At 45.1% G+C, this 24,550-nt stretch overlaps 1 protein-coding gene across 2 annotated transcripts in view; it reads right to left on the minus strand.

Moving 5' to 3' along the window:
- Positions 1 to 24,550, minus strand: part of Slco3a1 (solute carrier organic anion transporter family member 3A1) — a 282,952-nt gene that overhangs the window by 24,876 nt on the left and 233,526 nt on the right. For both annotated transcript variants that reach the window (XM_034499330.2, XM_034499329.2), the window contains exons 6-8: positions 20,744 to 20,942; positions 18,774 to 18,912; positions 3,041 to 3,216 (exon numbers count right to left, since the gene is read on the minus strand). In XM_034499330.2, coding sequence (XP_034355221.1) covers positions 3,041 to 3,216; positions 18,774 to 18,912; positions 20,744 to 20,942 — 514 coding nt within the window. The remainder of the gene's footprint in view (positions 1 to 3,040; positions 3,217 to 18,773; positions 18,913 to 20,743; positions 20,943 to 24,550) is intronic.

A 24,550-nucleotide genomic window follows, 5' to 3' on the forward strand; every position in this document is an offset into this window, starting at 1 on the left:
GAAACTGGTTCCCATAAGGACCACACATCTTAGTTATGAAGACATGGAGGGCTCAGGCAGGATGCTATTGAAAGACCTGCAGAAAAGCAGGGATTCAGGCTTAGCATCATTAACTTACTGCTTGCGAGACCTCAAGAAAATGGCGTAGCCACTGCTAGGCCAGTTTCTTCATGTGTGAAAGGGGAATATTTACAAGGGTGCAAACACATTAATTTAAAATAAGGTCCCAGAGTTGTACCTCAGCATCTTCCAAATGAGCATTTACTTTCCTGATTGCTTTTCAGCATTCTTTATTAATACAGTGTGTCTGTGCGTGTGCATATGCACAATATACACACGTGCATGTGCACACATATGTGTGCATGTTTGTGTGTTTAGAGGCCAGACGATAACTTCAGTGTCATCCTTACAAATGCCATCCATCTCCTTAGAGACCAGATCTCTTGTTTTCCAGAAGTGTATCAATTAGGTTAGGGTGGCTGGCCAGTGAACCCCAGGGATCCTCCTGTTTCTATTTCCCCATTGTTGGGATTACAAGTATGCCTCACTGTGCCTGACATTTGTATGTGGGTCTTAGGAATTGAACAGGGGTTCCCATGCTTGTGAGTACCCTCCTCATCCTCGCTTACTTCAGCTTTCCTAACGAATGAGCCCACTGATTTGGGGCAGGGCAAAGGCTGGTAACTTTCTCCTGTGGTCCACCTGCATGGGGTATCCTAATTTCTGCCTAGAATTTCTCTGACAGCAAGATGCACTGGGAAGGGATGGAATGATGCATTATGATCCCCTTTCAAGATGAACATGAAGAAGTGCTTTAGGTAAAAAGGGTTCATAGATGTACCTGAGCACGGGTCATAGAGACCATCAGTTCTTGACCCATTAAAGGGAAACCAGTGTGTCCTGAAAAACTATAAGATCTGTTTACCAAGTTGAGGCTTGGAAACAGCTAAGATTTCCACAGCCAAAGTTTTACTACCTAGAATCTAGAGGCTTGGCCTTTGTGGAAACTCATGAGCGAGAAATAAGTGGACCCGTCACAACTGATGGTGGTGAGGGTCCCTTTTCCTGCTTCCTGGTACCTTCTGTGTGTGAGTATTACCATACAGTTTCAGGAGAATTTCTAATGAAAAATAAACTGTTCATAAAACAGCCACCATAAACCCATACACAAAACCTGAAGGGTTTTGTTCATATGCATATTATATATAATCGCCTTCCATGTATAGTTTCAAATTCAATGGCTCATTTCATAAACACTTCGCACGTTCTTAAGATTTTTCATTATTCCTTTGAACTGCAGTTCCATAATTTAACTCACTACTTCAATTCAGGTCTTTCTGCTATTATAGTTAACGTTGTAATAAAAAATCTGTCTGTATTGAAAGTTTTTTTTTTCCTTGTAGAGAGGTATTTTCTTGAGACAAATGGCCACAAATGGGGGTAGGTTACTGCAGGGCCTGAATATTTTTATGGCTCTTGACTCACACTGGCATATTGCATTTCTGAAAGGACTTTTAGGCTTTTCAATACCACTAGGAAAAACTGACTAGACTTATTTGGCAACAGCTTTCCAGAGTGCTGGGTATGAATTTGTCGAACTTCCTAAGAATAAGACAGCAATTTGCTATTGGAGCCTTAATGCCTCTGCACACTCATAAGCCACTGCTAATGACCATCTGGGCAACATGAGTGCTTCCTATAAATCTACTTTCGGGAGTGTTGCCAGCAAGGAACATGGTAGGGAGGGTTCAAGGAACAGGAACACTTGGTAAAGTACCTGATGCTGTGCAAGGAATCAAGGTGGCTCCAAGCACCCCATTTCCATCCCGAGCCCTTGGCCTTGAACTGCCTTGCTTTCAAATGTAGTGAGGTAAGCCTTTCTTTGCACTGAGTTCTTTCTTTGGACCCAGATGGACACTAGGATATGGATATATCTCTGTCTCTGTCTCTCTGTCTCTCTGTCTCTCTGTCTCTGTCTCTGTCTCTCTCTGTCTCTCTGTCTCTCTCTCTCTCTCTCTCTCTCTGTGTGTGTGTGTGTGTGTGTGTGTGTGTGTGAATGCTCTTAAAGGTACCTCATTCAAATCAAGATAGTAATAGCATTGTGAATGATAAAGCTTGTGACACCATCATCTGCCTCCAGGCCAGCTTCCCAGAGACAAGGGGCTACAGAATTCTGGGTGTCTCACTGCAGCCACTTACTCATACAAAAGCAATCACGACAGGCATACCATAGGTACCTTGGCATGGTTAACCTCTATGTCTCTATAGTGGCTTGCACACATGACCTGGAATGGTCCAGAGCACGGTGAAGGCAGGCAGGATGAGTGCCACTGTCTGTGTAACAGGTTCAGAAATGAGTATGGGGGCCATGTTGTATCCAAGGGTATATGGCTGCTTGACAGAAGGACAAGGCTTAGACAAAAGACCTTGGCTCATTTAATGCCATTTTAGTGTATGTGTGTGTGTGTGTGCAGGTCAGAGGACAACTTTGAATGTTGTTTCATACTGCCTTCAGTTTTGAGACATGGTCTCTCACTGGCCTAAACCTTCCCTGAATAGACTAGACTAACTAACTATTCTGCAAGCTTCCAGGGATATGCCTGTCTCTCTCAACTCACTACCTTAACGATTTATAAGCAAGAGCTACAGGTTTGATACAGGTTATAGGGAATGAACTCAGTCCCATTCTTGTGAGGCAGGAACACCAACTGAGCCATCTCCCCAGCCCACTATTTTCATTTTATTTTACCAACACTGAAAAAGATCAGTGTAGAATGTTTTTCAAAATCGCCTCATTGGTTATTCCCGGGAGGCTATGGAAGTAGCCTTCTACTAGTGTCCTGTTGTGCTATGAAGTCCCAATTGGCACAAGGCTTAGAATTGTTTCCTCTTAGCCTACAGCTGCTGTGTTCCTGGCTGTGGCCCCCTCTCACCTTGCTTGCAAGACTCACACTGTTCTGGAGCCCTGCCGATGTGTGCCTGGTGGAAGGGCACAGGCCAGACTGGCTCTCAGGGACTTGGGTCTCAGTGAACAGCTTACCTGATGAGGATGATGACAGAAGGGGTTTGGGCCATGGCCCCAATCAGGCTGCACACACACATCACACAGAGGAAGGTTAGGAAGGCCTCCTGGCACCCAGGACTGGGACATTTCCCTGGAACCACGGTTGCATTCTCCGGGGGGACAGTGGTGAGGCACGCACAGCCTGTGAGGTTCTGAAAGGGAAGGGTTCAGTCACTTAAACTGGGGGTGCCTCTGGTTTCCACACCCAAGGCAATCCATCAGCCAGCCTGTCACAACCTAATTATACATTCTGTAGCATTCCATTAATTGGGCCTGAATAAACGAGTTAGCATTTTTTTTTAGGCTGCAAGAACACATGCAAATAAAGTAATATTTATGAGGAGGAGATCTGGATTCCCTGTCTCCTGTGTATTTCATTTCCATTCTCAAGAAACCTTCAATAAGCTGCAGTGTAGATAAGTGTCCCCCCCAATACAATTAGAGAGGAAATTGTGCTTCCACAATATGATAAAACATTGCCAAATTAACATCGTAATTACTTGCCAATTTGTCTTCTCTTTATGCGGTTATAATTACACCGAAGTGTATTAAAAGAAGTAAATCAGGTAACCCACATACTGTTGCTGGTTCAGTGCCTGGCATGGCATTCAGAACAAAGGACACACGCTGTCATGCGTGAAGCCACTGTGCCTGGGAGACCCTGATGACAGAAGGAACCTGGGAAACTTGTCCAGTAGCTGAGGAAGCAAAGGAAGCTAAGAGATTCCAGGCAGCTGACAGTAGCTCACAGGGAGCAGAGCGAGAGCCTGATGGGATACATTTATTAATATATGATCAGAGAGGAGAAAGAAAAGCGACCACGTTCCATTTGATCTTCTGAGAGGCTCTGGATCAGCAGTCCCTGTTCCCAAGCAAGGCTTGCTCTCATACTCTCCTGCAAGCTTGCTAGCTCGCTCCAGGAATTTCTGATCGCAGAGGGAGGAGCAGGGGCTGGAGGAGGCTGTTCAGAGTGCCAAGCCAATTAAGGCTCGATAATAATAGTGCAGAGGCCTTTAATGAATACAAAGCGAAAACAATCATAAATGATTCATTGCTTTCCCTTCCAGAGCTGATTGGCTTTCTGAGCGCATGCCTAGCAGGTAAACACTCCTGAGGGGTCAGGCAAACTCCCTATAAAGCCTGTGTTTCTTCTCTTCTGCCCTTCTCCCTTCATGCTTGTTCCTCTCCTCTCTCCGCCTGCTCTCCCTTTCTTTCACCACAGGATATATTCCAGACATGGGGTATCTTGTTCCATATGAGATAGCTACAGCAGTGTCCCAAACCCTGTAAGTACTAGGGCTTCCCTGCATGGTTGTTTGGAATAGATGGTACCTGCTGGCTGTACATCTTCTAAATAGTGTGCCTGGGGTGGGAATCTATGTAAATAGTCCTGTTATATACCTGGGTATTTATGGCAATTCCCAGGTGCGGAGGCCTGACACCTGTCTCTTACACCTTAACCTATACCTGGAGACTACCTGGCTTTTCCACGAGACCTACCATAGATACCACATCCCTCAAGACAAGCAGCTCCTCTCCTCTTTCCATGGACACCCTAAGCCCTGCCCTACACCTGTCCTACAACTGCCCTACAGAGGATATGGGACCTACCAGTCAGGAATATCCTGGGACACATTCTTAAAACATTTCCTTGCATAATTCGGCAGGACACTAAATGAGATGCAGAAGACAGCTTTAGAATACACAGGTGGCCAGAATGGCCTCTGCCTTTACCAGGAAGCAGGCTTCTCTCCAGCTCCAGCTCACCAGGCCATCCCAGCCTCTACTAAGAGAAGTGTGTGTAGGATGATCAGAGGTCACAGGCAAGCTTCTCCAGCTGCTGATACTCAGTGGCCACAGCTCCTTGTTGGTCCCATTCTCATTTCATTCTGACTGGCTTCTCTTTCCACCAGTATGAGTCAGATCTCATGAAGTTCCCCATTGGCGTCCACCTCCCTAGCCCAACCATCCATTCTCCTCCACAGCTCTGTTGCCCTGCATCTCCAATGGCTCCATTCTTTGGTTCTTTGGATTCCCCTTTTCTTTTCTGGTTATGCCTTGTCCTTCTTTCTTGACATCGTTTCCCCTTTCCCATAGTAACATGGCTACAGGCTGGATGTTCTTCTTTTCCTACACCACATTTTTCTATATGTCTATGACTCTTCAATGTCATCTCTAGTCTACATTCCCCTCAGATACTCGATATCTCCCTTCCTGACACACAGGAAGGTTGTGGTGTCAAGCTGAGCGTACATACTTCACACATTTTTCCCTTATAAGGCTGCACGATGCATACAGAATTCCCTCTCTAGCGTAGATGAGAGCTAGACAGAAAAGAAACACAGTACAACGTAGAAGCCAGGAGTCACAGGAGATCAGCACATACTACCCCAAAATATGCCTCCTTGGCACAAGGACTAGTTTGAGCTGATCATTTGAAGATATTTAGAGATACAGGAGAAAGTGGGACAACACAGAAGTCACCAGGTTTTTAAACAGAAATTTACAGTCAGTGGTTCCTTAATATCCAAAGATATTGGGTGCCAGGATACCATACAGACACCAGAATCTGCAGATACCTATGTCCATGATTAAGAAAAATGGTATCGAGCCTATCCACCTCATTCTGTATACACAAAATCATCTCTAGATGACTTTATATCTAATGCTGTCAGCACAACGAATCTGGTCATTACACTGTATTCATTGATTAGGGAATGTGATATAACAATTTCTGTACAGATTTAGTGCAGATACAATTCCCCCAATCATCTGCAGTTCACTGAAGCCACAGGTATGAAAATTATATATGCAAGGTCCTGTCGTTTGTATTTGTACTTAATGAGACATGTAGTCTGGCTTTGTTGCTCAGACTGGTTTCAGACTCCTGGGATCAAATGATCCTATACCTGTAGTCACCTGAGTAGTCAGAACTACAGTCACATACCACTGTGCTGGCCCAGAAATCTCCATCTGTAGAGGTATCTCCTTTCTGACCTAGGAAAAGGGGATGGTGGAGAAGGTTCTAACCAACCTAGATCCACAGAACAAATCCTTTGTTGCCTATGCTTTCCCTGGTCACTTCCTATACCCCTTTCTGTTTAAGCCTGGATTTGAAGCTGCCTCTGTGTGTGATCCACTCATTTCCCTGGGTACCTCCCATCTATCCCAAGGTATACGGTGTGGATAATCCTATCTGTTCTGGTTACTATGTCCTTTATTAGAGGCATCCATTCCAGCTAGGAGCCATAAAGGGCAGAGAGACAGTCACTTTCCCTCCCCTATAAAGTGGAGAAGAAGCATTGCCCTCAGAAGGCCATTGGATGGAACTAAGGCTGGATACAAGGGAGCAAAGACTCTGGCTTTCCATGGTACTCCTTCTGGACACTCACAGGATCATGCTGCTGACCAGCAGAGCAGCCATGACACCCCTTGTGACCTAGCTCCTCAGGTCTCTCCCTACATACTCCTTTCTGGTCCTGCACCAGAGCAAGCTCAGGAATATAGTTTATGAATATAGCTTTTGGGTTTTGCAGTCAATCCTAACTCACCATAGAGCCAGTTCATCTCCACTCTACCATTTCACTTCTTCCAGAGCTTCCCCGCTCCTACTCTCTCCTGCTCCAATGTCTGTATTGATGTCTCCTTTTCCAAACACATGCATGGGCTGTTTCTCTGCCTAATCCAGACAACACTTCCCATTCTTATCATTAGTAATGATGACCAACTCCCTAGGAACCAGGGATAATTTGATACCACCCACCCTCACATCAAACTCCTTTCCTCTTGACTCTAAGGCTAACAAAGAGAGTCTGCTATAGTTTTGTTACCTAATATACTCTCTTTTGTACCAGACAGGTTTTGGCTCACAATAGACACTCAGAAAATGTTTTGAATGATTTACCTAAGTCCTGATGCCTTCCATATCCTAAAAGGGTCGAAACCCTGATCTAGGTCCAGCTGCTCTCCTCATTGTCTTTGATCACTTAGATGGGAAGACATCTGTGACTGGAGGCTTGTGACTGCAGCCTTATCACATGGACTTGGAATGACTAAGTATAAATGGGGAACAGTCTGTGTGTGTGTGTGTGTGTGTGTGTGTGTGTGTGTGTTTTCTAAATGCCTCAAGAACCAAATACTGGTTTGTATGGCTTCTGGAGAAACACATGCGAATATGTTAGGGGTACTTGCAACTCAGTGATCAAGCCAGAACCCTGAAAGTAAGCCATATGACTTTTGTTTGGTTTATCAAGTTGTCTTGGTGTCTATCCTTATTTTGGACCTACACCTAAGCTATAAACAATTACATTACATTTGACAAAAAATATAATGTCACTGGGGAGATAGCTCAGTTGGTATCAAACATGAAGAGTTGGATAAAAATATATGTACTTAAAAGATATGTACAAGTGTTTTGCCTCCATATGTGTATGTACACTTTGTGTATGCAATGCCCATAGAGTCTAGAAGAGAGCATTGAATCCTCTGGAACTGGACTTACAGATGCTTGTGAACCATCCTTTGGGTGCTGGGAACTGAACTTGAGTCTTCTACAAGAGCAACAATTGTTCCTAACCTCCAACTTATCTCTCCAGCCCCAGGTACCTGGATTCATTTCTCAGCACCAATGTATAAAGCTGGGAATGGTGACAGATGTTTGTAATCCCAGCATGGTGGTTGACAGAAACAGGTAGATCCCTGGGGATTACTGGCAAGCCAGCCTAACTGGATTGGAAAATCCTATGTCCTAGTGAAAGATCTCCAATAGTCTCTAAGGCAATGAGATAAATGTGGTGTCTTTACAGAGCCCCATGTAGATGAGCTAACCATCCATCCAGCTGACATCCCATGAGCAGAGCAAGGAAGTAGTGCTGTCAGATGCTGAGATTTGTTGCTAAGGCAAGGGGGAATAGAGACAGGCAGGGCTCAGAGTTAGGGCAGGGGCGGAGAACAAGCAGATCCAGCCAAGGATGAATGTGAATATGTGTGTCTTCTTTAAATTTGTATGTTCAAACCTAACCACTGAGGAGGAGGAGGAAGCCATTGGGTGGGCAGGGTGAAGTCATGAAGACAGAACCCACGTGAATGAGTATTTTTATAAATGATTCCCCAGAGAGCTGCCAAATCTCTTAAATCTCTTCAAATACATGAGGATGCAGGGACAAGATACCATTTGGGAACCAGATAGTGGCTCTCATTGTGCAGCAAATCTGCTAGTGTCTCGATCTTGTACTTCCTGGCTTCCAGAACTACATGAAAGAAATTGCTATAGTTTATAAGTTACTCTGTCTATGGCATTTTATCATAGCACCCTGAATAGAATTGGGGAGGCAGGCATGGGCTGCACACAAAAAGGAATGCTGAAGATCAGCACAAGACCAGTGAGGATGTTTTCTTACTGCCACTAATGATGGAAAGCCAGAAATGGACGGAGTCCTTCCAAAGTATCTATACCAGAATCAACTGGGTCTAACTCATGTGAAAATGGTTCAGAAGGAGGAGAATAGGTTAGAAACCCAGGTCATCAGAGCAAGAACAGATGGTGCATGCTTTTCTATTTGATGAATCAGTTGGATTTGAAGAACAGCGGGTGGTCTCCTGTCATGGGACATCCCTGTAGGCTTTCTGGCAGTGAATCTGGAATGTTCTGAGAGTGCAAGCTCATTTATGGTTAGGTGGCAGAAAATGAGAGATCTGGAGTCAAAGAACCTAGGAAGAGTGTGGGTGCACAGGGCTGTTAGGAGACCCTTTACTAAGGCTCAAATGTGGCATGAGGAACTGTGGGTGGGCACAGCTGGCTTCACCTTTCCAAGGGTGCATACTTGATGCAGATGATTTTTACCAGTGAGACTTTATTCTATCATCTCAAAGATAGGAAGCTGGGGATGTGCCTCCAGCTAGTATTACTAGAGAACTTAGTAGGAGCCCTCCAACCTGTGGGGTTCTGAACAGTAGGAAGTCTGAGAAGAAAGAATGGCTAAGTATGAGAAAATGGTTCATCTTAGTCTAACAGAGGAGGCCAGATACACATTCTCCCATCCTGTGGCCTGTGCAAACTGCAGATGCTTCTGGAACATCCTGTGGACTGAATGATAGGTATGCATTCTAGAGCTTTCTTTGACAGGTCCTGTATGGTTAAGTACTAAGAAAGTATACTAGATTCCCAGCTCCTTTGTGATTCCCAACCTGGCTAGGGGTTGACTTCTTTCTCTCTCCCTCTCTACCTCCCTCCCTTCTCCTCTCCAAGTCTCCTTCCTTCCTTCCTCCCTGTCTTCCTTCCTCCCTGTCTTCTTCCCTCCTTCCACCTCTTCCTTCCTCCCCTCCCCCTTCTTCTATCTCTTCCTCCCTCCCTCCCTTCCTACTTCCATGTGTCTTTCTTTCAAGTGTCTCATGCTAGTCTCAAATTTACTATGTAGTTTTCTCTTTCCAAGTACTAGATTACAAGGTGTAAACTCTTTTGCCCAATGAGGGTTGGGTTTTAAACACCCCTTTCAAGGCATTATCTTCCCATTGTATGATTTTTCTGGGAAGAAATGTAGTCCCTGTTGTCCCAGGAGAATTGAATTCTCTGTCTGCTGTCACAATGTGAGGTGCCAGTATCTAGATTGCCTGTCATTAAAATACTCTGCTATCCTCCATGTGGATAATGAGAGGGCCACTGTGCTCACAGAGAAGGCTTGATAAGCCGGTTGAACAAGATGACAGAAGGGAACTGGCTTGCAAATTTCACAAGAACTTACCCAGAAGATAGGCCTGCCCAGGCCCAAAGTGACAGATGAATAATGTGAACTAACTGTGGCTTGTGAGAATGGATGGCTATCTGAATGTTTAACTATTTTTGTTTTAACAGACAATATCAGGTCAACATAATAGAAGAGGGTTTAGCGGCAAAAAATGTGCCTTTTTTTTTTTTTTTTTTTTTGGTATGATTGAACAAGGTCCAACTAAGCCTTTATCTAAAAATCTAAACTACAGGAATGAAGGTCTTACAGGTACATAGGGTCTTACAGGTACATAGAGCATCTGTAAGAATGTATGAAAATATGAAATACAGAATGCCAAAATCCAGAACATTCTGAGCACTGACACGAATCGTATCACTCGCATGACTTCCTGGGACAAGCCACAACCAAAATGCAGTGCTTTCAGCATCTCCTAGGCTCTCTGAGCCCCCTGTAGATGTGTGTGTGTGTGTGTGTGTGTGTGTGTGTGTGTGTGTGTGTGTGTGTGAGAGAGAGAGAGAGAGAGAGAGAGAGAGAGAGAGAGAGAGAGAGAGAGAGAGAACTGTGTCTGTGAGTACATGTATCCATGCACGTGCATGTAGAAGTCAGAGGAGAACATTAGGTGTCCTGTTCTATCAATCTATACCTTAATACCTTGAGACAGAGTCTCTCACTGAACCTAAACCTCATTGCTTTTGCTAGCCTTGCAGACCAGTGAATATCAGCAGTTCAGCTGTCTCTGCCTGCTGTGGTGCTAGGGTTATAGGCATCTGCCATGTTTCCCTGTTCTGCCATGTGCTCTTGGCATTGAAGTTCAGGTCCCTATGCTTGTGTAGTCCCTGCTTTTATTCACTGTATCATCTCCCCAGCCCGTGAAGCATTCCTCTTGATAAAATTTTACTAACATCCTATGAGATATATGCCAAGATTATAACACCTGTAGGAACCCTAAACCATAAATTACCATACCAGAATGTCAGATAAGGGACACTCAGCTGCATGTCTGCACCAGTGACATGGTGACTGGCAGGCCAAGACATGTCTGAAAAGAGGGCAGAAGAGGAGGGACAAAGTCTCATGGTGTGTCTTTCTACATGGTGATTTTTAAAACTTTTAAAAGTATTATCTATTTCAAGAATCAAAACACTCCATACCATTAGAAAACAAAACAAAAAAACAAACAAAAAAACCCAAAACAAAAGCAGAAACTAATGAGTGTAAACTAGCCCATATCTCCAAGTTGCATTGTGATTCCACACACCACCACTGACTTCAGCTGAGAAACGTTTCTATCACATGCAAGGCAGGAACAAACAATTACAATAAGAGCTGGAGACCATAAATGCAGAACAATTATTCCCTGGGTCTTGGATCTGGGTTTTTTCTCCTTCTGATGAAGAAAATGGTAAGCTCGCTATTTTGACAGCTCATTCTACAAGAACAAGACACTCATCAGGCGTGTTTCACAAATCTTGGCAAATGAAGTTGCTTCTGTTTTCTTCCTCCTATCACTCAGTACTGATGGGTCATTTCTTATGAATGGGGACTGAAGAAATAGATTCCCAGGTTGACAGATTACTTTTGTAAGGGTGTGGTGTGGGAGGGATGATGTCATTGATGGTAAAAAAAAAAAAATGTTTCAGTAAAATGTGAGAGGCACGAGGCCAGTCTTGTTACTTGGGAAACACTAAGATACAAGGAAGATGTGACTGTTCCCTCATTTCTGGTCCAGGAGGAATTTTTGCAGTGTGAGTGCCATCATAAGCCAAGTTCTCTCCTGATTTTGCCTGGGAGACCTTCATTTTTTTCAAATTAATGTATTAATTATTACTATTTTAAGTAATGATGAGGTGGTATAGTGTCAGCTGCAAAAACTGCAGTAACAAGCAGCAGAGGGCTGTGTAGAGCTTCAGTGAATCCTGAAGGAATCCAGGCAGAAGGAAGATGCTGTCACTCTGAGAAATGTCCCTGTGTACTAAAGGGTCATGTCACCAGTCCTTTATGCTTCATTATTAGGACGCCAGGAATAAAACCCAAGCTGGTATTTCCAGGCAAAGACCTTGTTCCTCATTAGGAACAACCCTAGTGACCTCCCACCAGACTCAGCAGAGATGGCTGAAAAACAGCAGGAAGAAAGACACTCTCTCCTCTGCTTTGCTTGTAAGGTCAGCAACTGAAATCAGATAAAAGCCAGGAGAAAAAGTTGCCAAGGAGAAAGACCCCATCTCCTATATCTGTCACAGGCTGGGGCCTCCTGATGGTGGGCACCCAAGGGGCTTATCTTTGGGCATTAAAATGGTCCACTCTGGATCTATACCATATGTGGGCCATAGAGGACAGCGTTCAAGGGGAGGATGCAACCACAGGTCAAAAGAACTCCAGATTCTGTGTCTCTTCCTCCTGTGTTCTGTCTCCAGATGTCAAATCCTGCCACACTGGTTCAAACATCTAAACACTTTTATTATTGATATTTAAAAGTTATTATTATTATTAATGTACCCAAGATTTGTGCAAGTTAGGAAAGCACCTTCTTACTGATCCACATCCCCAGTGTTCCCCACATATGCAGGCATGTCCTTCCAGGCTTGCCCACCAGGCAAATGGCTGCTCATTCTCAGGGCAGCAGTCTGCCCTGGGATCAATGCTCGCTCCCTCCTTCTATCCAGTCTCACACAGAGCTAACTTCTACCCTAGGGAGTACAACATCACAAAGGCACTAGTGCTCTACCTAGCCACCTTCTTATATTTAAATATATTTCTATTTAGCCTCCTTTTGATATTGGGGTTTAAAAGTAAAGCTTTTCCTTATTGGAAAAGCAATGTGTGATCATATGGAGTCAATTCCAAAATATATAGAATGTCTGGAAGAAATTAGCAAAAACTATTGTCTTAATTCCCACTCAGAGGTAGTCATCTGTGGATGGGAGCACCTGCTGATATATTCCTCCAGCTGTGTGTGTGTGTGTGTGTGTGTGTGTGTGTGTGTGTGTGTGTTGGTATGTACACATGTGTGTACATATATAGGTCAGCACTGACTGCCTTCATCAATCACTCTCAACTTTACTTATGGTTTTGAGACAGGGTCTCTCACTGAACCTTATGCACAGCAACTTGGCTCCTCAAAGATTCTCCCACTTCTGCCCTCTTCCCTAGCCCTGGAATTGTGGGGACACACTGCCATGCTCCTCTGTTTCTATGGGTTCTGGGATACTGAACTCAGATCCTCAAGCTTGCATGGCACAAGTACATTACTGACCCAACAGTCTCCTCAGGGCCCCCATCTTTTCCTTTTCAGATTATTTATTTTGTGAGATTATAACATAATTACATCATTTCCTTTTCCATCTCCTCCCTCTAAGCCCTCCCCAAAGCCCCTCCTTGTTCTCTTTCAAACTTATGGCTTCTTTTTAATTACTTGTTTTTACATATATTTATAAAATTAACTTTTACTTATTCACATACGTGTTTCTTAAAAGTATATTTTGACCATGCTTTTCCCTCCCCCAACTTTTTCCAGAAGCCTCCCAACTGCTTACCCACTCAACTTTCTGTTCTTTTTCTCTCTCTCTTTCAGACAACTCCCACCTCCAAAAAAAAGGAGAACTCCACAAAAATGAGAATCAGAACAAAGCAATGAGACAAAAAAAAAAAAAAAACAACAAAAAACAAAAAACAAAAACAAAAACAAAAACCATGTATCTTTTTCCATTTTTCTTTTTCCTTACTGGAAGATTCTTCTTCCATGGTCTATGGTTTTCTGATATGTTTTCACTGAACTGTAAAGCTGGACTGACTTTTGCTTTTTGACACTTTCTTGTACAAGCTTCTAGATAACACCATAGTAGATTTTTATGGCAAACACAGGCCCTGGATCTAATTCATCTTTGCCTCCGAGATGCCTAACACAGGGCCTGAGATGTAGTAGGTGTCACAGCTGGGTCAGACTCTAGCAGGGCTTTATTGGAGTGTTCCCAAGGTCTCTCTAACAAGCCATTACTGGGATAAGCACAGATTGTTTGTTTAAATTGGTGTTGGGGATATGTCCATGCTATAGAAGAGGCTTTGTTCAACTCAAGTCTCTGGGATCACAGAGGGAAATATACACAGAAGAAAGAGTGGCTGAGGTGTGAGGGCGGCTGTTGCTGTGGACTGTAGCTACATAGAAAATAACGAAGGGCAAGCCACATCTTGGCTGTTCAATACCCATTGGCCATCTTCTAGCATTCTCGCAGAGGCCCAAATCTAGAATCACATGCAAAACCTCCAAGCTAAATGCATGATCTAACATGCCTTGGCCATGAGAAATTCGTCCTCAGGGTGTGCATGTATAATTAGCATGCATCAGCAGCTTGGGCTGCACAGGCTGACAGGGCACTTCTAACACTGTCTGGCTTGTAAGGGAGAGAGGGCATTAGCTCAGCAGGAGAGGATGGAGATCTCAGAACATGCCTTGTCCTTTCTAGGGCTGTAGTGTCCCCTTCTAGGGCTGTAGTGTCCCCTTCTAGGGCTGTAGTGTCCCCAGGGAGACCTGGCTATGTCTGAGGACATCTGTGATTGTTAGATAAAGTTGAAGGCTGTGTGGATAAGCTCAAGAATGTGGCTAAACATCCTACAGTACACAGGACAGCTCGAAATATCCTATGGTACAAAGGACAGCACCTAAAGAGAAAGAATTGTCTACCTCAAAACATCCTCAAGGCCAAGGTGTAGAAACAGTCTATTACCACAGTGGCTTCCAATCCTGTTCACATACTAAGAACACTTGAGAGGCTTAAAAAGATCACAGAAAAATTCCTTAAAAATAAGGAAGGAAGAATCTCTGAGTAGGGCTCAGAGCCTTCATTGTGGAAGTCCTCAGGGATTCTAAAATGTAGTTGTACTGAGGCCTGCAAAGTGGAGTCACCAGTTCCCAGCAAGCCCCTGGATAGAATCCTTCTTGCTGAGAACGCACTGGATGCTTTGCTCAAACAGCATTTGGTAAATATTGTGTGGCCTGGATGGGGGGAGATCAGCCATCTGTCATTTACACCTTACAAACTGCTGTGCTTGGCTTGTGTTGACTTTTAACCTATTGGTGACTAATAAAAGCCGGTTTTCTCTTGAGTCAATTATTCAGTCCATCAGATAGACAGAACTTCCGGCATAATACACACATGCTTTGTGCTTGAATAATTACTTCTGAAAGTGAAAGGTATGCAAACAATCTGAGCAATATATTCACACCAAAGGAGGCTGATAAAATTAACTTCAGCTTTTTGTCATCTCCCACCCCTCCAACCACAGGCAATGACAGGATTTAGAAACACAATGGCGAATGTCGGCCAGGAACTACCACTGTTATCACTTGAGAAATGAAAGAAGAAAATTAAAAGAAACAAACAAACAAAAAAAAACAAACCACAACTAATACAGCAAAGAAAGTAAAGATAGGGACATCTGATGCTTACTGTGTTTCATTCGCATCTCAATGATCTGATTGGTTGACTTGTTTGAATCTAATGCAGGTCTGAGGTAGACTTTTCATAGGTTCTGATTATATGTATATCATCTATATCTATTTATCTCTCTATCTATATGTAGATAGATAGATAGATAGATAGATAGAGAGAGAGAGAGAGAGAGAGAGACAGAGAGAGAGAGAGACAGAGGGAAAGAGAGAGACAGAGAGGCTAAGAGAAGCAGAGGGAGACCTGACGAGGATAAGAATGTACCTTGAAATTAAAACCATCTGGTCTACCTGCTTGCCAACTGCTGCCCAGGAGTGTTACCCTGTGTAGTCACCTGATTGAGGTTGCATGGGATCACCCAGGAACATTTAGGAAGTCTGAGGCTTTACCTGGAGCTCTAGCTGGCTCTGTGGGGGCAAAGACCTACAATATAGCCTCATCTCTGTCCCTGGTGAGGGACAGAGATGCTAAGTAAATGAGCCATTGGAACAGATGGGCTGACTCTTGCCAGGAGAGAACAGGAGAGGTGGAATTGGAAGGACATGAACACTGTCTTGAAATAGTGCTGAGGTAGGAGACAGCTCTCTAGGAGCAGGGAAAAGGTAAAGAGAGGCTGAGCCCTAGTGGGCAGACAAGACAGGACTCACACACATAGGGAGACTATTCTATATAAAAGGAACCGCACATGCAAATCTCCAGGAGAGCTGTGCTCTTGGGACAGTTTCACTTAACAAGTGGTTGGTTAGGAGACTGGGATGAGAAGAGAGACTGAGGCTGGACAGGGAGCTATGGCAGACATGAAGGCTCAACTACGTGCAGGTAGTGTGCATGCAGGAAGACAGCTTCATGGAGAAGAAAGGTGAGCTTGCTGAAAGAGAGTGGCAGAGTGCAAAGAAAGAGTCTGAGTTTGGCTCAGAGAGTCTCAGAATTCTAACAGCCTCTACTGTGTGATCTTTATGAGCCGACACGGGGTCCTATGGAAGAGTGCAGGCAGAGATACAGACAGGACAGAAGAGCCCAGGAAACTCACAGGAAAGAGCTGTGTCCAGTTAGAGTCAGGGAAAAAAGTCTTAGAAAGTGGGAGAGAGAAGGGGGCCCTTTATGTGGACAAGAATTGTACTGAGTATCTAGAGACCAGAAGGAAAAAAAAACCTAAAAAGAGAGAAGGGAGGAGGAAGGGAATCCTATACTAGGAATGTAAGCCTTTGTTTGGCATTCCTTCAAAATACTGCTGCAGAGAGTCTAAAAACTCAAATTGCCTTTGGCTCTTTTTCGATGTCATCCCAAGGTTTCTTTTGACTCCTGGCCAAGCTCTCACAGGCTAGGAATGAAGCAGGGAGGACCCATTACCTGGCCCGACACAGTCTCTCAGCCTGGAGTTCTTGCAAAGTCTGCAGCAGAAGTTGTTGTTGTTTTATTTGTTTATTGTTGTTGGTTTTTTTTTTTTTTTTTTTTTTTTTTTTTTTTTTTTTTTTTTGGCTTAACTACTACAAGGGCCCCATTTACTATAAACAGGACTCTTATCTCCAAGACTTTCCTATGGCAGCTGGAAGAAGCCAGGGCCACCCAGCTGATTGCCTCAGAGGGGAAAGAGTTGAACCCCATGACTACCCCAGTAGGCAAGATTCGGCTCCAAGTTAGAATGGAGAGCAGGTGTCTGGGGAATGAACATCATGTCCCAACATCAGTTCTAGTCTTCTGTCTTAGAGTGAGATCCTCTAGCTCTTCAGCTCCAGCTGCTGCAAGTGAACAAAGGATCTTAGAGAGACTGCAACTCAACAGACCTCTTATCTGTGCAAGAGCAGAGGAAATGCAGATGCTGCAGGGTTGGGTCAGTGCCCCTAGAGCAAAGGCCTGGTGGGTCTCAGGACATGGCTTCATCACAGGACAATGGCTGAAACGGATTGTTTAACAGAACTCTCTGGATATTAAAATGTCAATGAAGTTGTCCTTATGAGAAATAATAGCTTGTGTTTTTATTTGAACCATTCTCCAGGTCCCAACCCCCTTTTAATATTTACTTCTCCTCACATAAAGAAATTGCTTTATCATCTAGTTTATGAAATCGGGTCCTCCCAGCCCCTAATCTGTGGTGATTTATTTCCTTTATAGAAAATGTTAATAACTGCCCAGGAATCTAAATCTTAAAAGCAAGCAAAAATGAAATCTTTGAAAATGAAAACAAATGATTCATTTTTTTTCCCTTTCAGGGAACTGCTGCTCTTTAAGATGCAGGAGGCAGGGCCAGGAGGAAATAAATGACTGAATTACTTCCCTGGAAACAGCCCCCATGGCTGTTATCTTTTCCTTCCCAGCTGCTCATTGTTTGAGAAATTATGGAGTACGTCTGGGGCAATAGTATCCCTAGTTGAAGAAACCCAAAGATCAAAGACAGATACTTCCAGAAGATTGCTACTGTGAAAGAGACAAATGTATCCAGGAAGGAACAAGTACCTGAAGACTCAAAGTTAAGAACTCCCAGGGGAGAAATAATAAGAGATCATTTAAGAGTAGCGGGCATTGGAATAGGAGCATTGAGGGGTCAATAAGAGTTGCCCAACTGAAGAGAGAAGTGCAGGAAGAAAACTGCAGAGAGAAGGCTGAACAGCCACCTAGAGCGAAAGAAGACTGGAGATGAGAGGTGAGGATGGACATGGGCCAGGCTCAGCACCCTCCAGGAGGCCATGTGAGCTGGTCATCTGTAGTGTCACAGAAATCCTTCTGGCTGTAGAGTGGACGACAGTAGAAGAGGGTTGTCCTGGAAGGCTAGCTAGGTGATTACTGCACAGGTTTAAACAGGAGAGGGACAGCCTGCACAGCCACAGTGGCAGTGTGATACAGACAAAGAAAAGGTGCAGAAGCGCCTGCAAGCTGGGAGAGACCAGGCTGCGTCGGGGATCACTTGGCACCAGATGTTCACACAGAGAACAGAAAGAGGGCAGGCTGGTGGCCAAATTAAAAAATTCATGTTGAGGAGGAGAAAAACAAAACAAAACAAAAAACAAAAAACAAAACAAAACAAAACAAAACCTCTGGGAAGAGAGAAGCGGGTGGGAGACACTTAATTGGGAAGAACGAGGCAAAGGGACCTGGGCAGGGGTGCGGCTGAGCTACAGTCAGCCTCTGGCTTTAACCCAGCCTTCCCATTTCTACAGACTTCCAAGGTGGGCAGCTCACTGCTGTACATAGCCTTATTCCCTGCCACGTTTTGTGAGTATCTCATGCCACAGCCACCTTTCCGGCTGCATGTGCAGAGTCCCCTTTGATTTTTACTTTCAGTTGCTCCATCGAGTGTCTTAGAGGCTGGACTCAGCAAAGGCCTAAGGAACTGCCTTGTTCTGACACCTTCCTGATGGATCAGGACAAACGAACGGTGACAGCAAGGCAAAAACAACAACAACAACAACAACAACAACAACAACAACAACAACAACAACAACAACAAAACGGTATTGCCCACTCTGGCTCTTGACAGGCCCATGAGCAGCTGTGGCTGCCTGGAGCCTGCCTTCTCCCCTGCATCCCAAGGTTTTCAATTACCGTGCTATTGCATCCGGCGAAGCAGGCTGACAGGTAGGTGATGCCATCGGCCCCGCACACTGGCGTGAAGGAATCCGTCTGGCATTCACAGTTGTTGTTGCACGGAGAGTAGGGGTCAAGGGCTGAGCCACGTGTTGAGCTGGAAAAAAAGGGTGAAGGGGACTCATTAGAATCAGGGCTAACACTGGTGACAACCCTGCCATGATGGGCTCCGTGGTGCCCTTGAAACAGTACTGGGTTGAGTAACTGGCTATGTGGCTTCTGGGTGCCTCCCAAGCTGAGGAGGAAGAGTCTTGTTGCCTCTTGTGACCATGTGCCCTTTGAGCAGAAGGCAGCTGGGGCACAGCTTAGGGTCATTCAGTTCCCCTGACCTGCAACTACTCCTGTGCTGCTGGATACCCCATCCCTTCTGTTTGTTTCTTCCTTTCCTGCATACAGGATGCCCAGCCTGGCTGTAAGCCTCTGATTGCTTCAATATCCAGAGACATATAATGAATGAATGAATGAATGAATGAATGCTAGGGTGCTTTGTGCTTGCCTCTGCATTACAAAGGCGCAGCTACCAAGAGCGTACAAACTGGGAGGAGACACATGGAAATGCCCAGTCTGCAGCCCCAGAAGAAGGAAGTGACCAGTCCCCTCATTTCCGACTCTGTCCTATGGCTCAGAGAGTGCTTCCTGATAATGCAGGTAACATGGGGACATCTGGTTGCTTTCCTCACGCTCTGTTGTAGGAATTCTATGTTATCATTTTGTTTGTTCTCAGAACAACCACACAAACTTTATCAAAGGGGAAATCAAGGCTGAGCCAGGTGACTCGTTTGTCCAGACACATGTAGAGCCTGAGAGTTGAGGAGGGGCTCGAGCTGGGCAGTGTGACCGTCGGCCTTGAACTTGACTTATTTATTTATTTATTTTTCTCCTTTACAGCGTGATGTCATGGCAGTGGGAGGGACCCTGTGTGCACGCTTCTATTCGCTGCAGCTCACTGCTTGCAGGTTGAGAGCAGTCCACTGTGAGGCCTGCTGTTCAGAGCCAAGTTCAAGTTGGAGGGTACCCTATGTGGGAGGAGCTGGGGGCTGCCTGGAGGGCACCTAGGTCTATAAAAAGCTGCCTCTTCTCTGCCTCCAGCTCTTTCTGCTCACTCTCAATAGATGGCAGGGAGCCACTTCTGCCCCATTCCCAGGCTTCCATGCAGCCCAGTGGTCTGCCTGGAAGAGGAGTCTGGCTGTGTAACCTGTAGGGCAGCCATGATGCAGCATGTTCTGAGCTACACTCTTCAGCTCAGGGTAGTCTCAGAGTCCCATAAGGAAAGGAGACAGTGGACATAGAGATAATATAGTCCCATAATTTATTTGAACAGCAATCACTATAGAGACTCTGTTCCATAGTCCCAGGATAATAACCAGGGCATAAGAAAAGAGATCCTGTAGCAACAGGCTGGTTCCTGCTTCTCATGCCTTCCCTCCCAACTTGTTTTTACCCCTTTCTTCCACTACCACTTAACCACGCTCACCATGGGTCTGACCTGGTAATGACCATGTGAACTGAATAGGAGCTTCTGACTCATGTAGGAATTATTGAAATTGATTCTGTCTTTTATATTGAGCAGAATTCTGAAATAGGGTTTATTTTTATTCTCATCATTTTTATTCACATCATTCCTGAAGTCAAATGTCAGAAAGAGCAAGCAGTCTGGAGAATGAATGACCACTCTGTACTCTGGGTTGTCTTGCTGAGGAGGAGAACAGACCAACATCCAGAGGATAGGCCGAGTCTTCCAACTGCAAGTAAGAAGCTAAGGCCTCTGGGTTCTTCTGCTCTGGATCACTAGAGACCAAGTTGGCTCTATTACTCTGTAGTGGAGAGCCCAGGTAGACCTGGGCAGGGCTGAGCTTTCTCTATGAACCCACAGTGAAGGTGGCCCAGGGATGCCTGGGCAGGGTCAAGTTAAAACTTTAGGTACTTACTTGTTTCCATAGCGAACAGTGACCCCAGCCACAGGGCCTGTGTCACAGCCCAGGAAGAGGAAGGACACATAGCAGGCTGTGGACACCAGGTTGACCAGCATGGCCATCCGAATGGCCCCCAGAGCAGACAGGCTCAGCTTCTTCACCAAAAGACCACCCAGAAAGATGCCCAGGCAGGCACAGGGGATCGCCGTCATCCCTGAGGAAGCAGAGCAGTGGAGTGTGAATAGCGGGAGAGGGGCTGGTGGATATCAGTGGGCCCTGTGTCTCCATGTGACTCTAAAGTCTTCATGGAGGGTCTTATTTCTGTTTCCAGAGAACTCTCAGATAACAAAGGGAGACAGTTATTGTGAGCCAAAGTGTACACAGCTGGCATACCACACCAAGTGCCATCTAAGAGGATGCTCGTATATAGCTAACGTGCGGCCAACCAAGAGATGAATCCAGAAAGCTGGGAACTGAGGGGTGAAATCCAGGAGATTAAATATTAGGGAGAGATGATATGGTCTCTTTCTTTGCCTCCCCCGCCCCTTCCTTTTGGGTGTTTTGGTGTTATTCTCTAGACCAGGCTAGCCTGAAATACTTGGCAATTCTTCTACTTCAGCTATCCAAGTATTAAGAGGCATATCGTGTGTGTGTGTGTGTATGTGTGTGTGTGTCTGTGTGTGTGTGTGTGTGAAGGTTTGTATGCATGTGCACATATATGTGCCTGTGTTATATAGAAGCCAGAGGATATTCTGGGGTGACATTTCTCAGGCACCTGTTTTTGAGACACCACCTGTCTTTGGCTTTTTTGTTTGATTGTTTTCTTTGGGTTCTGGCTGTGGAACTCAGGTCCTCAAGCACCCTGACACTTGACAATCTCTGCATTTCCAAAGTGGCCTGGGGAGGGGACTTGAGATCAACTGAAGAGCTTTTGGTGGAGGAGATGGTTCAGTAGGTAAAGAGACAAGCATGGTGGCTGGAGATTAGGTCCCCAGAACCCACATAAATGCCAAGCAAGGCATTGGTGGCCCACCTGTAACCTCAGCACTCAAGAGACAGAAATGGGATTCCAGGGTCAAGCCATTTAGATAGACTAGTAAAAACTGGCAAAGCTCCAAGCTTAGCAAGAGATTCTGCCTCAAAGATTGAGTGTTGAATAAATGAGGGGGACATGGACATCAACATGATGCTTACACACATATGACCACACATGTCAGCAGCAGACACACGCTTATACATATGAACACATATGGATTCACCCCTTATTCACATACTTGAAAACATATACAAATTTAGACATGTGAACACACATACAGCAACACAGACATACTTGCAGACATCTACAAACTTACACATGTGAAAATGAGCACACACACACACACACACACACACACACACACACACACACACTATCTGAGAATTTTCCTTTTCTCATGAGGCAAGAAAGGTCTTTGATAGGCTCCAGGATGGTTTAACCCAAAGGCTGAAGGGCATGAAGCAAGAAAGATCTTTGATAGGCTCCAGGATGGTTTAACCCAAAGGCTGAAGGGCTCACAAATTTGTGGAGGACACCATTTAGCCAGGTCTGCTATGCCTCAGGACACAGTGTCAATCAAATCACTACGTTCTGCAGCACTTGGTGAATAATTGTTTGGTATACAATCTCTCTCTCTTGTACATAGAACTATCTCCAAGGGAGCAGGCCTGAAGCCTGTTCCTAGGATTCCCAAAGATCCAGGGCATTGTTGGAGAACCAAAGGACCCTGCTGTTCCAATCTCCTGTTTGCTGTGGTTTTGTTCTGATTCATTTCATCTACTGCTCGTCTTTAAATAACCAAGTGTCATTTATCTGTCCTGTAGATTATGCATGGCTAATTTTCCAGTCTACGCAGCCTCCTCCCTGCCAATCAACCGACCCCCAGGTCAATCGACTACATCAACCAGCTGGTAAGTGCTGAGGGAATGCAAATTAATTTTTCATATTAGGGTAAGAAAATATAATCAGAAAGGCTTAGCTCTCTAAGACACTACCCTGGCCATGTTTCAAACAGACCAGGACCTGTGTGTCACTGGCTGCTTCAAACAGCTGGACTTAGTTTTCCAGCCTTTGGTATGAATATGGAGATAACGACCTTGTTCTGTGGCTTCCATCCTCAGCCCAATGTCACTGGCCACCCCAATACCCCTTTTGCTATTTTCTCTCCCTTAGATCAGTCTAGGTGCCCAGGGGGCCACAGCCTTTGCATATGCATTGGTTCTATTCCTAGGACATGCTTGTCCGTTTTTCCTTGGCTGGTCTTCCCCCTTTCCAAGAGGCTTCATTAGTGCCCACTCTTCTGGTGACACGGAAAGGGGACTTAAGATCAGGAGAGATGGATCAGTGGATAAAACACAAATGAGAGGACCAGGGTTGAGATCTCAGAAGCCAGGTAAACCTGGGCAGGTGGTGGCTCAACTGTAATCACACACTTGGGAGGAAGAGTCAGGGATGCCCATGATAGGCTACCCAGCTAAACTTGAGGAGCTCGGGACTCAGTAACAGTCTCCTATTATCCCCCATCAGGATTCCTGTTTCCATGGCTCTCCCTGCCATCCAAAGCTGCCGTGTTTATTTTTACCCATCCTGTTTCTTGCTCTCACCCTCTATCAGCATGAAGTTTCCAGAAGGAGGGAGTACCCTTCAGCTCCCATTCAGCCCAGCCCAATCCGCAGGGCCTAATACAGCACTGGCGGGCATTCAGGCACCCCTTTGAGAATGAATGACTCTGTAAGCACATGGGATCTGTGTGAAGAAGCCTTGGTGACAACATGCCTACTCCCAGAGAGCACCCTGTGCTTTGTTTCATTTTCTAGTTGAGACAGTGGGGGTGTCACCTGGTGATGATGGTAACCATGGCAACAACAGGATTTTTAGCACCTTTTCTCCCAGTCACTATTAGCTTTCCTCTCTCCTCTTCCCTGATGTGTGCACACGTCCTTAACACCCGTGGCTATTGTCAGGACTTCCCAGGACCAAAACTTCATCCTCATTAGATTAACTTATGCAGACTGAGCCCTTTTAATCTGCACTCATAAATCAATGTCATCAGCTGGACTGGCTACACTCCTCTTCTCTGAACTCTGACCCATCTGCTGAAGACTTTGTGGGTGGCCTGTAGCCTTGAATGCATAGATTGGGATAAATACATGCACACCATCTTCTGAGAGTTCAGGAGCTATTCTGAGAGCATCTTCCTACATCAGCCTACCCTAGTATAGCCTGCCAGCTTCTCCTGCAGTGCGCTCTCCCCAGTACACATTGACTGGATCTATGCTACCGGCTAGACACAGGGACAGGGAATGCCTGATGCCAGCTTGCTTGGAGAATATGAGGAAGCCCCACTCCTTTTTCTTTCTACAGTGTTAAGCGCTCCAACATGCAGGGATCACTGGGAAACAAACAGATACTAGGCAGTGGAAGTGTTTTCCTGACCTCCTGCCCATGCAGAGTATTGATTTGTTTGTCGATAGAAAACTTAGGCATTTCTTCTAAAATAGAACCTAGTCCCAGAGATGCAACTGTGCAAAAACAATCAAAACAGAAGAAGCATCGGCAGAGAAACCAAGAGTTAAGAGATAAACCCTGGGGTGCTGGAGGTCTAACCTCCAGATTCTTGAGACAACAAAAACTATAGCTTATATTACAGGGGCAGATGAGTTTCTCTTCTGTCCTTTAGGCATTGAAAAGCTGACTGCATTTTACTAATACTTACCAAAAAGTGGATGGTAAGAATGATTAGTTGGGGGTGGGGGAAGCCTGCATTCCCCAGCAGTTTCCAAGGA

Source organism: Arvicanthis niloticus, chromosome 1 (assembly GCF_011762505.2).
Source record: "Arvicanthis niloticus isolate mArvNil1 chromosome 1, mArvNil1.pat.X, whole genome shotgun sequence".
In the NCBI taxonomy this organism is placed as follows: Eukaryota; Metazoa; Chordata; class Mammalia; order Rodentia; family Muridae; genus Arvicanthis; species Arvicanthis niloticus.